At 46.2% G+C, this 14984-nt stretch overlaps 1 protein-coding gene across 2 annotated transcripts in view; it reads left to right on the top strand.

Moving 5' to 3' along the window:
- LOC147434400 (protein REPRESSOR OF VERNALIZATION 1-like) overlaps window positions 1-14984 on the top strand; it is a 111395-nt gene that overhangs the window by 62379 nt on the left and 34032 nt on the right. For both annotated transcript variants that reach the window (XM_086490873.1, XM_086490874.1), the window contains exons 3-7: window positions 12536-13291; window positions 13377-13508; window positions 13618-13701; window positions 13793-13852; window positions 14003-14089. In XM_086490873.1, the coding sequence (XP_086346999.1) occupies window positions 12536-13291; window positions 13377-13508; window positions 13618-13701; window positions 13793-13852; window positions 14003-14089 (1119 nt within the window). The remainder of the gene's footprint in view (window positions 1-12535; window positions 13292-13376; window positions 13509-13617; window positions 13702-13792; window positions 13853-14002; window positions 14090-14984) is intronic.

A 14984-nucleotide genomic window follows, 5' to 3' on the forward strand; every position in this document is an offset into this window, starting at 1 on the left:
TCTCTTAAGCACTAGCCCTTTGTTGCTTCATTCCCCTCTTTAAGGGCGTGCTTGCTGGGCTTGGTGAATGCGCCCGTGGAGAAACTTAAGAGAGGCTGCTTGCTTGATCCATATCAACACTCTTTGTTTCTACACAGCTGCAAGAGAAGCACTAAAGCAATGTCTAATTGGGTTAGTTCATAACTAGAGACAATGAAGTACATTGCTTATGAAAAAGCCCTCTTGGGGCTAATGGGGTTTCAATCATAGTTACCGGGGAACGCCCCCTAGCCCCCGTTCCGGCGTTCCGGGGGGGCAGTTCCCTTCCCGAACGTTCCGAAACGTCCCGAAACATTTGACGTTCCGGGTGGCCAGTGCAAACCAGAACGGCCGTTCCGGAACGTTTCGAACGCCCCCAAAACGTTCCGGAATGCCCTTGGAACGGCCAACGGCTACAAACAAATTTGGCAAAAATTGAAAAAATTGAAGTAAATGTTTGGGCTTCTTTTTGAAGTGTGCAAGGCCTCAAGGACTCATAAAATGCACCCCCCTCCCCCTTTCTCTCCACAAGCTAATCCTCAAGGCTCAAGCTCTCTCCCTCTCACTCTCAAGATCTCTCCCTCTCAAGACTCACTCTCTCAAGGCTCAAGGCTTTAAGCCTTCAAGCTCTCTTCCTCTCCCTCCCACTCTCTCAAATCTCTCCCTCTCTCTCTCTCTCTCTCTCTCTCTCTCTCTCTCACACACACACACACACACACACACACACACACACACACACACACACACACACACACACACACACACACACACACATCATCTAGTCATAGGAAGATTGAATGGTCTTCAAAACGAGTTTTTTGTGAGTATTAGAGTCAAAGCACTCTAATACTCCTTGTATTTAAACACAAGAAGCTAAAAAATGCACTATTTGGGTGTTTTTTATACCTCCCGTTCCGCGCCGTTCCCGTTCCGAACCCCTAGCCGTTCCCCCGTTCCGCAGGGATCCCGTCGCCGTTCCCGTTCCGCGTTCCGGGTAACTATGGTTTCAATACAGAAAATGGAAAGTGCTAATCTAGATAAATGATGTGTTCACTCATTGGGGATTGTGGTACTGAACTTTGCAATTATTGATTTGCCTCCTTCGTAGACAGTCAACTTGCCATTCTTCCTTGCCTCTTTACCTATAGCCATTTCTAGTGCTCTATTCTTCAATTGTAGTGGTGTTAGCTTATGTGCCATCCACACATTTGTTCCCTTGAGTGATTTTCCCCGTTTCATTACTTCTACCTTGTCAAATCTATCCATGTAAGTGACCTTTGCCTGTATACCTTTCACTATGGAGTAGGGGTCTCCTGGGTCCACGAATGGGAGTACCTTGCTGAGTCATGCTTTGAGGACATCAATGTCCAAAAGGTAGTCATCCTTTATTTCCTTTGTTAAGACCTCCCTATCCCAGCGTGCCAATCCTTATTTCATTCTTGATACTCTCCACTCTTTCCTTCTCTTTAACCACTGATATGACTTCATTCACAAAATGTTCTAAGCCACAGTTTAACTTTTAACACTATGTCATTCAATGCGTGTTGAAATCTCTTTGGCATGAGGTCGTGTCTGGTAATTTTTTGCCCATTCCTCATGACTTGCACGTGGGCTTGCAATTCGAGAATTTGCTCGTCTTTCTTGAGTAGTTCTTGCTTCAAGGCTACCATGTCAATTTGCAATTTCTTCAGCTCTTGGAGTAGAACTCTTAAAGAGATTGCTTAGTAAGGGGAGAGGGGATCAATGGAGTATGTGAAGTCACTACCGTAGCAAAGGTCTTCATTGTGAAGTCAATGCTCGGATACAAATCAGAGAGTGGCTTATGTGCGGTTTAACTAGCCAATTGGGATGTAGGCACAATGGAGGACATAACGTACTCGGCAGAGGTACTTATTGCCCATCCAAAGATGAGGATAAGATGGCTGCCATTGTCACAAGCTGTTGACGTGTCAAGCCACCGAATGGAGCCAACCTACAGATCCCGACCAAGGGCCTAAACCCTAGAAGAAGCAGAAGTAGAAGAACTAGAAGCAACAAAAGGAGTTTTCACCAACTTACAAAGCCTTGCCAAGTGGCCTATTTTTAAAAGAAGAGTTCCCACCAACTTATGGGACCCTGTTTGTGGGGGCCCAAGTAACTACAAATAAAGCAGGACACACACACACCCTCCAACTCTCTTGCGTAGTAATTGATGATGTGGCACTGTTGTACGGACGGCCAGATTTTTACGCTGACATGTTGACGTGGTAGATCATACTCACAATTCCGCGTTTTGCGTTGACAGATGCTGACGTGGGCAACGTATGGATTTTCAGCTTGTAGCCCTGCTAGCTTTTTGGACCAGAAGATTTTCGTGTAACTGCTTTTGAGAGGCCAAGGGCCTTTAAATTTGTGCCATGGGATCATTCGCTGGCACGCTTCCGAGTGAATGTGGAGAGCGTGGAGTACTTGCTTGTACTGAGTTGAAGCAATATAAAGAAATACCGAAAGAGGCGCCAAGGTTAGGGGCCAATGCTCTCTTGGGGTGGAACTCCGCCATAAAGTTGTTCAATCTGTTCTTTTCCGTTGGCACATGGTCCCCGTACCTGCGACGACAGCCATCAAGTCTTCAGACTCCCCACGTTCATGCTGAAGCTCCTCCGTGTGAGGTTCATCTCGTTACCATTCGCATGCGTTGAGCTTCATAGTTCCTTCCCATTGCTGTATGTTGCCCACATGCCGTTCGAGTTAGGTGCTTGGATCTCGACGTTAAATTTGCAACAATGACCTCGATTGGTCCGGATCCCACTTGGAGGGTCTCCCTAGTCTTGCTCTAGCCGGGCGTGTATCGACAAACCTTTCAAGAATGGGCCCTCCATTGCGACACCGTTGTGATGCATGCTTTTCACAACCCCCCTAGGAGTAGTCACCTGTACATAACTAGGAGCCAAACCAAAAAATAAAAATAAAAACTCCCTATCTAGCATCTTGAAGGTTGTGATACTATGCGAGATGCCAATATGGGTCGCAGAATTCATGATGCTATAGCTAGTCAAGGATTCTTAAGGTAGAAAGTGCTTGGCAATGCTTTGGTTGATGTGTATGCTAGATACGGTGAATTAAGAAGAGCACAAAGGGTTTTTGAGAAACTTTCAGTCCGGGATGTCATCTTTCGGAGCACATTAATTATACATGCGCCATTTGGGTGTGGCGGGCAAAGCTCTAGACTGTTTTTACCAGGAGCAAAGGAGAACCTCTCTCCGAACGCAGTTGTCTACACTTGCATGATGGAGGTATGCGGCACTTGACAAGCTCTCAGTGGCATCATCATCGAGATACGTACTGGTCATTAAAAAAACTTGGCTCTTCCCCGGTCAACACATATGTCAAATAGGGTGTATCTGCAAAGAACCCACAAAGTGTTCGACAAGCTTATTGCTCAAGGTTCTAGTTTGAGAGCACACTCACTGGCAAACTTCGGATGGAGGTCCACCCTTTGCCGTGGGAAACGACCCCATTAGGGGGAGTCTCTTTTCAAGAAACAAACTTTTTTAAAATATACATAGGGAAGGAGGAGGGGCCTCCCCACGGCCACCTCTCTCTCATTCTTTTCTACTCGGATCAGCATGACGATCTCTCTCTTCCATTATCAAGCAACTCTCTTTCTCTCTGAGCCCCGCCCAAGGCCCGAGCTCAACTCTACGCTACGTCCAAGCCCGCTGCCTGTTGCTGCCTACCCGCCTCAACTGCGCCCTCGTGTCGACTGCCTGCTCTGACTACACAGAGCAGAGCTTCATACACCTAAGGCTTCTTTGCTGTCGACTACACAGAAATCTCCTTTGCTGCCGACTACACAGAGCCCTAAGGCTTCACTTAAATCAATAAACCTCTGTTCCCGCCTACACAGAGCACTCTAAGGCTTCTCATAAGCCTAAGTCAGTTTTTGTTCCAGTGCCTACCATGGCGGCTACTCGGGCTTCATCTTGAGGAAAGCCCACGTTCCTCGGGGTCGTAGCAACACCCCCAGAGGTGGACAGCATGGTTAGTCTTCAAAATGAAGTCGAAAGACTTCGCAAGGAAAACGAAGATTGGAAGGAAAGAGTTGTAGCCATCGAGTCTCAACTTAGCGTAGTGGAGAACTCCAAGAATGAAGAGATGGAACAGACGGAAATCAAGCTCAACAAAACAAAAATGGAGGTAGAAACCAAGGTCAAGACTGAAGTGCAAGATGCCATCTTTCGCAAAATCGAAGATCGTGTGGTGTTTACGCTATGCGAACAACAGCGACAAGATGAAATCGCTCTCAATGTTTGCATTGGTGCGCTTCCAAGCGACTGGCAAGGAGAGGGGATCTCAAGTTCCACGAGTCTTTTGCTCGCATTTGAACAACAACCCACATGGTACAATGGGATCCAACAACAATCGCCACTCTTGCTCACGAGCATCGCACCAATCATGCAGTCCTCACCTTCAAAACCAAAGGGGATCGAGTCAAGCTCCTTGAGCAATTGAGGCTTCTCAAGGACACAAAACTCTGGTTTGCTGAAGATCTCACACCCACCCAACTCAAGCAGAAGAAGGCCGAACTTCAAAAGATGCGAGAAGCATGCATAGCAGGGAAATGGGCAGTTTATCGAGGAGGTAAAGCCATCATCCAGGAGTTCCGAACTCCCAGATGGGCTCCCTCCTCATCACCTACCCCAACCTAGGTCACTCCACCTTATCTTCAATTTTCCACCCCTCGATGGACCCTTAGTCCTTAACTGATATGTATCAGAAGGAATCTTTTGTAATGTTTTGTTTCTGGTCCCATAGGTCATATATGACCTCCGTGGACGATAATTCAATCTATCTGTCTATCTATCTATCTCTCTCTCTAGTCGGGAGACCAACAACTTTCTCTCCTTCTTCAACACACACACACACAGACCCCCCTCATCCAGACACCATCCCTATCTCTCTCAGTTTCCTCTCTCCCCCTCTCGATTAGCATTTTCAGCTCTCTCTCTCTCTCTCTCTCTCTCTCTCTCTCTCTCTCTCTCTCTATTAACCTTCTCACTTCCTCTCTACCTCTCTCTCGCAACTCATTCGAATCATAGTAGCATATCTCTCTCTTTCTCATCACCATCAATACACACACTACGCGCACACTTTCCCTCTTACACATGCTATACACGGACACATACCCACATACACGTAAAAAATCAACACCATCACTCTGCATAACAACAACCCGGGTGTCGACAATCAAGGCAGCAACCAAAAGCACGTGGCAGCAGTGTTGAATGGTACAACGAAGCGAAGGCGTACCTGGTCCCGGACACAACACCGCATTGAGAAAGCACCAACCGGGTGCGTTGGAGTCATTCCGCATAGGGTGTTGTCTCTACGGCATGAAGACTTGCAGATATCTCTTTTACCCTGCCTATCCCCACCTGCATCTTTTTGTAATTTCATAACCAAAATCCATTGTATATCTCTCTCTCTAGCCGGAGTGGCCACCCATTGGCTAGAGGGCATCTAGCATCATTACCACCTTTAAGAAAACCAAAACAATGGTCCTCTTGGCAGGGTTCGTGCCATGTGCCATGGGCCCTCTATGTCTGGCAAATTTTTTTTGTAAATGATTCCTCCTCTTCACCTATATAAAGGAGAGGAGGTCTCTTTCAGAGGAACATGTCACAAATCGATGACGTGGCAGTTCTGCCCAGACACGCAGAAACTGTACGGACAGTGTTGACGTGGCAGAATCCCTAAAAGTGCATTGACATGCTAACGTGGAAGCCTATACGGTCTTCCGCAATTTGCGTTGACTAGCTGATGATGTGGCAGTTGTATGGAATTCTGCTTTTTGCACTACTGACTTTTTTATGGCAGTTTTTGACCAGTTGCTTTTGGAACAGTTTGCTTTTGAGTTTAACTACTCTCTGGGCTCTGCTTTTGGACATCCCTTGTAAGAATAAAAGAGCCCTAAGTGCCTCTCTCATCAAAGCATCTGGACGCAGAGTCTGAGAGCGGAGGACCCTATAGGAGTTGTAACTTTGATCAAGCATTAATATAAAAGAAATACGGAAAGGGGCACCATTCTTTGGGGCCAATACCTCTAGGCACGGAACTACGCCGGGCCGTGTCGTCTTGAATTGAATTGTTATTTTAAAGTTGTGATGTATTTTAAGCGATTCTCTTTGGTGTCGCGACGGAGTCTAGACTTGGGGTGTCCAAGTTTGTTATAGAACACAACACAACATCATCGAGAGGCACAAATAGAGGAGAGATAGACCGAGAAACACATCACATGCACTCAAGGAAGCACATTCGCTCACACAAAAATCATGCACTAAGGAAGCAGGAGAAGCACTCATGAGACATCCACAAAACACCCACACGAAGGCACCATGACTACTCTAGGGCAACGAGCATCGACGCCATCTTACTCTTGGGCGCTCCTAGCATTTGTCATTGCTCATGATACTACCGGGGGCCACATCGTCATGGTGTTTCCTGTATTAATCTCACCGTTAACCCACTAATACTGCTAACTCCAAAGAGTGCCATGCACCATATGGCAATCACACCTCATCACCCGCGCCCCACGTCAGGAGCTCTCTCCTTCTAGATGTTGGTGTCATCTTATTGTCACTGTTTGTAAGTATCACTAAGAAATAAAAGCTTGATTCTCGCATGGTGTCGATTATCCCTCTCCCTAACTCTGCCACTTGGGAACATGTTTACGGGTGATTTTGCACGCCACTCTGTTTGGGTTTTGTCAAGTATGCCATGCAACTATGTCATCACCAGCCGGCCGTGTCCCGTCAACAATCCATGACCGCGCCCACACCTTCTTTTTGAGTACGCATCTTTCCTACTCTGTGTATCACCATTTGTATTCTTGTTGGCTTAGGTAGATGGTGTGTCACTTCTACTGCTCTAGGTCGTCTGTGTTTGCATCCTAGCCTCACTCCCAGCTAGGTGGTGCCCCCCCCATCATTTGTATTCCCCATGACGAGGCCCATGTGCGTTGTCTTGGTGTAGGAGCCACCAGGCTCGATTTACACCCCTCAGCTTGCTGGTCTTCTCGGTGATGCTGACGCTACTTGCATTACTGGTCTTCAGGTATTGGTTTGTGGACGAGCTCGTCTTTTTTTATGATTTGTTTTTTAGTTGTTTGCGGTGTGTTTTGGGGTGTGTGTGTGTGTGTTGGGTGTGTGGGGGAGCTTGGTTTTTGTTGTTTTGGTTTACATGTGCTCTTAACTATTGGGGTATGCACGGTGTAGTTGCCTCGTCTCCCTCATCTTCGTCATCGACTTCTCTCTCCCTTCTGTTTATCCATTTCCCTTTGTTGTTAGATCATACTAATTGGTGGGCAATACCCGACGTTGGAGCTCTTGCCATTGAAGATTTTCCTTGTCTTTTTTGCCGCTGGTGGCTTTTGGTGGTTCAGGTTTTCGAGATAGTAGCATGGTATGCTTTTGGTGGAAGTGCCTATTTTTCAGAAGTTGCGGTCATCCTCTCTCCCCTTAGCTTGCCAGGGCACTTTTTACTCGCTTTAGGAGAGGTTTTTCACTCTGGCTTTCATTTTCTACAATTTTCCATGTGGACAGTTGTATCCATTTTCTACGGTTTCCAGATTGTCACCACTTGCTCTCAGAATCGGCACCATTTTGGGTGTTCTGAGGGATTTTTCAAGTAACAAAAATCAGCCTCTCTCTCTCTCTCTCTCTCTCTCTCTCTCTCTCTCTCTCTCTCTCTCTCTCTCTCTCTCTCTCGTACAGTTTGGTCTCATAGGTCATTTTGGCCTTTTGAAGACCTTAATATAACATTTCATTTCATCTCTCTCTCTCTCTCTCTCTCTCTCTCTACACCACAGTGGATCAGGAGATGAGCACAATCTTTTACATATGGTCAAGAGATTGTAGAGTATACAGATGCATACACTTACCTTGGGGTTGTCTTCAGTGGGCTGAGGTTTTCTTTGGGGAGAGCAGCAGAGACTAGACTAACTAGAGCTTTTGCGACCTTGGGAGGCTTGGAGAGGATGTGTTCGCATGTTCAGTTCCAGGAACCTCGGACAAAGTTATGGCTCTTTGATACTTTAGTAGCCTGAGCTATGTTGTATGGGGTGCAGATATGGGGACCCTCTGTAGGCCAAGATGGTTGGAGACGTATGGAGAGGCCCTTCGTATCCATGATCTCTCGACTGATCAGAGCCAAGGCCTCCGTACCCCACGCTATCATTGAGCAGAGCTAGCTGCCCCTCCTATGGAGATTGAGGCTCTTATCAGATCAGTCTCCTTTTTGCAATACTACCAGAGACAAATATGCTAGATTGGCCCTTGAGTCTTCCAGACAGTTACCTCTTCAGGAGGACACTTCATGTTGGTATGCACAAATGACATCATGGTTCGAGACGCATGGCTTCACCATGGACAGGCTGCCCCCTTTCCAGTACTCTCTTCGGGCACCTTCGATGTCTCTTACACGAGTAGAGATTACTAGACTCATTCGTGAGGACCTGATCTAGTTGGATAGTAGGAGGACATGGATAGAGCCGCCATAGGAGTTGGGCACGAAGATGGCGTTCTATAGAGAGCGTCTTCTCCACCTCACAGGAGATGGGTTTGTGATTCGACCCAGCTACATGGACACACATAGGTCTCATGGTTTGCGGTGTGCCATTGGTCAGATACACACATCCTCACATCAGCTAGAGATTGAGTCTGGTAGATTTAGAGAGATACCAGGAGACAGCAGGATATGCCGCTTATGCCAGCTAGAGCAAGAGACAGAGAGCTACATTACATATGTCATTGCAGAGTGTACTATGAGATACGAGACCGTTTCCACTGCTTATTTAGAGAGGGTTTTGGTCGATTCTCTAGGGTCATGAGTTATGAGGATTAGAGATGTCTTGGGCTATATCTACTTGAGTTACACAGAGATAGACACACTTTACTCTGTGTGTGTGTGTGTGTGTGTGTGAGAGAGAGAGAGAGAGAGAGAGAGAGAGAGAGAGAGAGAGAGGGGAGAGAGAGAGAGAGTGATGAAATGAAATGTTATATTAACGTCTTTAAAAGGCCAAAATGACCTCTGAGACGAGAGCGTTGCAACGTGCTGGCTCTGATACAAAGTCAAAGTAACAAAATGATAAAATATAAATACTATGAAATCCTAAGGTAGTAGGTGAAAACTAAGCAGCTAGCCGGGATAGCTAAATCACGTCACAAGAGATCCAGCATTGCTCACTAGCGAATCTCATCAATCTCCTCTATGGTCAGTAGTTTGACCGGGCGTCGTGCATGTCTGGCCAAAGTGATCCGAATCCTCTAATGTAGCCTTCGTTGATGCTGTGTAGTTCTCCGCAGTCGTGGGCGTCTGTACCTCCCCAGCTCAGTCGCTCGGTCGATGAGTGTGCCTCTGGTGTGAGGCTACAAGATCTGCTGTGGTAGTAGCTCCTCCAAGTGTCCAATGTCTGCTCTAAAGAAGTTTGTGATGTGTCTCTGAGACTGGCTGGCCTCTCCTCTCATCAGGCTCTCTCTGTGTCTGCGCAGCTCGAGCAGAAACAAACCCAGGCATCTTTGATCCTCGTACCTCATGACTTTGGAGAGTGGTCCAGAGAGAGACAATATTAGAGACAGATTACAGATTTCTTTTCACTAGATATGGGACAGCTTGAGGTGCAGCCATCACTGCAGAGCTCGGCCCACACTCATTCGGCCACTATCGGCACTCTCATCGACCGAGCACTGGAGCTACGGAGATCAAGACGGCCACTATTGAAGGAAGGGGCTACATAGCATTGACGGAGACTACAACAGAGGATTCGAGCCATACTCTCTCGACATCGAGAGTGCATATGAGGATGGATTTTGGTAGCAGTATCTTTGTTCTAGTTCTTTTTTTTGTACCCAGACATGGTATTAGATTCACTATTTTGTAACAGATTGGTCTCAAAGGTCATTTTGGCCTTTTGAAGCTGTTAATATAACATTTCGTCTCATTTCATTTCATTTCTTTCTCTCTCTCTCTCTCTTTCTCTCTCTCTCTCTCTCTGTGAAACCCTAGCCGCCTAAGCTTAAGCCTGCAAGCAAGCCTTCCCCTTGGGCGAGGGGCAGCCCTTTGGGGGGGGGCCTTTGCATCCCTCAGCTCAGCCCTGTCCCGCCCCCGCCAACAGTTTCAAGGTCCTCTTAGTTTGTCCCGCCACAGCCAACAGAAGCCAGCAGATTTCTACGTCTGTCAATCGCCAGCATCGTCGTCTTCTCGAACTGCAGAGATGAGAAGCTACTGCGTTTCTCCATTGCCAGCAGAACACAAGTTGTAGCCCCATTCTCTCGAGTTACAGGGAGTGTCCTCGTTTCTGTGTTTCTGCACGTTTCGACGAGTTGAAAAAACGCTTTCTTTGCTTGCTTATTCTCCTATAAGCACTATTAACCAAGCTTAAACTCGGTTCCCATAACTGGGCAACAACAGTCGAGAAAAGCATTGGTTCCCATAGTCGGAACTGCTCACACAACAGAGTCAAGAAATTCCAAGGATCTAATGGCCTCCTTCAGCATACCAACGACCAGCACACGCAAGAGTTTCCTTGCGGTGGTAGCTGCGCCTAAGAAGGATTCAGCCACTCGTCAAGTAGCAAGGATTACTGCTCTTGAAGCTCAGATTCAGGAACTTATTGAAGAGAATGCGCAACTCAAACAACGCTTGCTTAAGTTAGAGGAGATGAAGATAGAGAGCCAAGATCTAATTGCAAAAGCTCAAGGTGTTGAAGCGTCCCTTACCGAAACCGTCAAAGCAGTGAAAGAAGCTCATGAAGCGACACACGAGAAGATCGACACCAAGATACAAGCAGTTTTACAAGAATGCAAACTACAAGAATCCCTTGGTCTTAAGGTCAGGATTGGAGGACTTCACGCACCTTGGTGCACAAGCGAGGACACTCTCGAAGAGGCAATCGCCAAACTCAATAACATTCTTCAACCTGTCAACATCGAGCGTGAAACCATTTCCTGGATCAATGACACACACAAGCATGTACCACCCGAACATTGTATTCTCACCTTCAAGGACAAAGAAGAACGAAAAAAGCTACTACGCCAATCCCGTCTCCTCAAGGGAACAACGTTTTGGATCACCAAAGAATTAACCACAAACCAACTCAAAACCAAACCAAATGAGCTCAAGAAGGTACATGAAGCCGGCAAACAAGGTAAATGGGCAGTTTATCGAGGTGGTAAAGCCATCATCCAAGAATTCCGAAACCCTAAATTAGTTCACTCCACAGCTGACCCTCCCTAGTTTTTTGTTTTCCCCATTTCCATTTCTTTTTACCCTCCCAATGGATCCTCAGTCCTTAACTGATATGTATCGTCATCATCATCTTTCTGCTTAGTCGGAACCATTTGTAATGCTTGTTTTTGGTCCCATGGGTCATATCTGACCTCAGTGGACGATAATACAATCTATCTATCTATCTCTCGCGTGCTGAGAGAGAGAGAGAGAGAGAGAGAGAGAGAGAGAGAGAGAGAGAGAGAGAGAGAGAGAGAGAGAGACGAAGAAGAAGAAGAAGAAGAAGAGAAGAATAAGAGAGTCACAAATTGTGACATGTCAAGCCACTGAAGAACGGAGCCGACTTGCAAGTCCCGGCCAAAGGGCCTAAACCCTAAGAAGAACAAGCAACAACAGAAGGAGTCCTACCAACTTATGGGACCCCATCTGATGGGGCCCAAGTGACAGAGGAATTAAAATAAAGCTGGACCCTCAACACACACACACACACACACACACACACACCACACACCCACACACACACACACAAAAGATTTGCGCCCGTCTGATGACGGGACAAGTGTACGGAAAACCCTGATTTTCTACTGACTGCTGACATGGCAGAACTGTACGGATTGCCGCGTTTTTCTGACGTGGCAGAATTGTATGGATTTCCACTGGCTGATTTTCAGCGCCAGCTTTTGGATCAGTTGCTTTTGAGTTTGAAGCTTTTCACTGTAACTGCTTTTCAGGCCAAGGGCCTTTAAATATGAGGCTAGGGCTCATTCTCCGGCATGCTTATGGATGAAGGTGTAGAGGATGGAGTACCGGCTTATACTGAGTTCAAGTAATATAAAGAAATACCGAAAGGGGCACCAAGGTTTGGGGCCAATACTCTCTGGGGTGGAGTTCCACCACTACGTGTTGCGTGTCGTCTCTCTCTCTCTCTCTCTCTCTCTCTCTCTCTCTCTCTTTCAGTTCACTTGTTATTGAAGTGCTAAAAGTCTGTTCAGTCTGTTCTTTTCTATTGGCACGTGGTGCCCATCTTGTGTGTGTGTGTGTGTGTGTGAGAGAGAGAGAGAGAGAGAGAGAGAGAGAGAGAGAGAGAGAGAGAGAGAGAGAGAGAGAAGAAGAAGAAGAAGAAGAAGAAGAGAGTTTTAATGTCGTAGGAAACTATCCCAAGAAACCTTAAAGATCTAGCCGACGAGAGAGAGAGAGAGAGAGAGAGAGAGAGAGAGAGAGAGAGAGAGAGAGAGAGAGAGAGTTCTGGTTTCAGGAGATAAAGCAATCAAAAGATGGGGGCATTGCAGTTACTGGTCAGTGGTTTTACCGCCCAGAGGAGGCGGACAAAAAGTCAGGAGGTAGCTGGGTTTCCTCAGATTCTCGTGACCTGTTTTATAGCTTTCATCGTGATGAGGTTGCTGCAGAATCTGTGATGCACAAGTGCGTTGTTCACTTTATACCTGCTCACAAACAGGCGCCACTCCGCTCAAAGCACCCTGGATTTATTGTTAGGAAGGTTTATGATCCTACCGAGAAAAAACTTTGGAATCTAACAGACAAGGACTATGAAGACAGCAAGCAGGCAGAAATAAATCTGCTGGTGCAAAAGACCAGAGATGCTCTTGGTGAACTTCTAGACATTGAACATGAAGATGGAGTAGGTGACCAAGAGATAACTGATAAGGGTAGGAGGCAAGCACGAAGGAGAACCATCTTACCTCTTAATATCAACAAGGAAGACCATTTACCTGGTGACTTATCGTCTAGAGAAGGGTTTGGTCGGCCAGACACTCCTGGGAGTGCTTTGCCTGGCGATCCATTGTCAGAAGCCTATTCAGTTTTGCTTGAAAACAGGGCTTTGACAAGAAATAAAGCACGTGATCGTTGGCTGGAGAAACTTGTACAGGGGGTCAAGTATGTATTCAAGCTGGAAAAGCAGACAGGATCTACAGAAAATGTGAGCAAAGACAAAACAACGGGTGACAAAGGATCTCCTGTTTCTGGAAGCAAGGCACAAGAAATTGCGGAGGTTTGCAACATAGATCCAAATTAGCTTACTTTTTTTACCGTTTATATCTATGAGCCGTTTTTGCCAAACTGTGTTGATTCTGCAGGCTGAAGATCTTACATGGCCAGCAGCAGCAGTTGCAGCTGTTACTTGTCTTGAGAGGACTGCCTTTGAATCTTTAAGCTCTGATATGCACAAATACAACTTAAAAATGCGCCAGCTGGAGTTTAATTTGAAGGTATCCAGTTTTAATCCAATCTTGATGTTGAAGATTTGTTGTAAGTGTGGACGAGACGAGCAACCTTTCTGTGTCTCTGATGCCTACAAATCTGAACTGCTATTTGCAGAATAGCTCTAAACTGGCCCAGCGTCTCCTTAAGCAAGAGCTGGATGCTTCAAAAGTACTGAATATGTCACCGGCAGAATTGAAGGTGTGTAAAAAAGGGGTCGACCATCCATGGTTTTAATTAACAGTAAAATCAAAGCATTTACAATAGGAACTGTACTTTTTACCTGTCCCAGGATGGCCTAACTGCTGAAGAAAAAAGTGCTCAGGAGCCAGAAGAACTTGAAACTATGCAGGTAAACATGATGTTCTGAATCGTGATGATGAACTGGTCCAAGTTTTTGATGCACATAGACTAGTGTCTCTTGTTTTAGACGCTATGCATGACATGTTAAGAGGAGTGCTTTTAGTGTCCAACTAATCAGGAACTTTGGCACCTTTGACAGATGGCAGATGTTAGATGTACGATATGTAGTGAGAAAAAAGTTGGAGTGAAGGACATCATACATGTGGGCTATGGTGATAGATATCAGGTATCTGCAGACTTCTGTTTGTGCCTTTGGGGTAACTTAATTTTTTTGTCTACATATGTAGTGACCATGAGCTTGCTAGACCTCATTTTTCTTCCTTGAGAACAAAGACCTCTTAATTTTTCAGCATTCGATTGAGACCTAATGCTCAACTCTCAGACAGGAATTGATCAAGCTGTCAATTTGCTAAATGCTGTCTCAAATAAAAGGCTGTGGGATCAAAGGCAAAAGTGGCCATGTTGGTGTGGAATGCGGTCTCTGTTTTCTATTTTCAATGAGGTGTTGGAGTATACCTTTAAGCCAGACATTTTCTTGGCTGTTCTTGGAAATATTTTGGCACGATAGTGGGTAAGGTCAGCGGGTAACCTTGAGAATTTGAGAGAGACCAAGGAAAGAGCATACATGCTTGTGTGTTTTGGTAAGGAGCTCCTGGAGGGACAATAAATCCCATTTCTAATGCAGGGATACCAAACGCCTAATGACAAGGACAACAATCTACCAGTTTAAATGTAACCCATCGTGAGCTTCTTGGGTGGGGCTTTCCTATGGCCCACCCCCCGCGAGAGACTATACCTCGAGGGATGCAGATTCAGGTTTTTCCCTCTTGCGATTCCTGGAGGGCTGGTAGCTTGGACATGAACCGTAGAGGGGGAAGGTTTGTTAACTCATTCGTGTGTCATTTTGGCGAGAGTTCACATTTTTTGGTGCCAGATAGGGGGACAGGAGGTATCAATTGGCTTCTCTTTCCCCTTGTGCGAGAGGTAAATAGGATTGGTCAATGGACAATGTCTCCAGTTGCCCTAGGACCCAGGTCTTGGAGTTCTCTTATCATGTGAACGACTTGGAAGTGATTGATTGTTTCTGGCCTTTATCGCGCTTTGGTTTGTCGGGTACGAGA

This window comes from Adiantum capillus-veneris, chromosome 19 (assembly GCF_014529385.1).
Source record: "Adiantum capillus-veneris isolate H3 chromosome 19, ASM1452938v2, whole genome shotgun sequence".
In the NCBI taxonomy this organism is placed as follows: Eukaryota; Viridiplantae; Streptophyta; class Polypodiopsida; order Polypodiales; family Pteridaceae; genus Adiantum; species Adiantum capillus-veneris.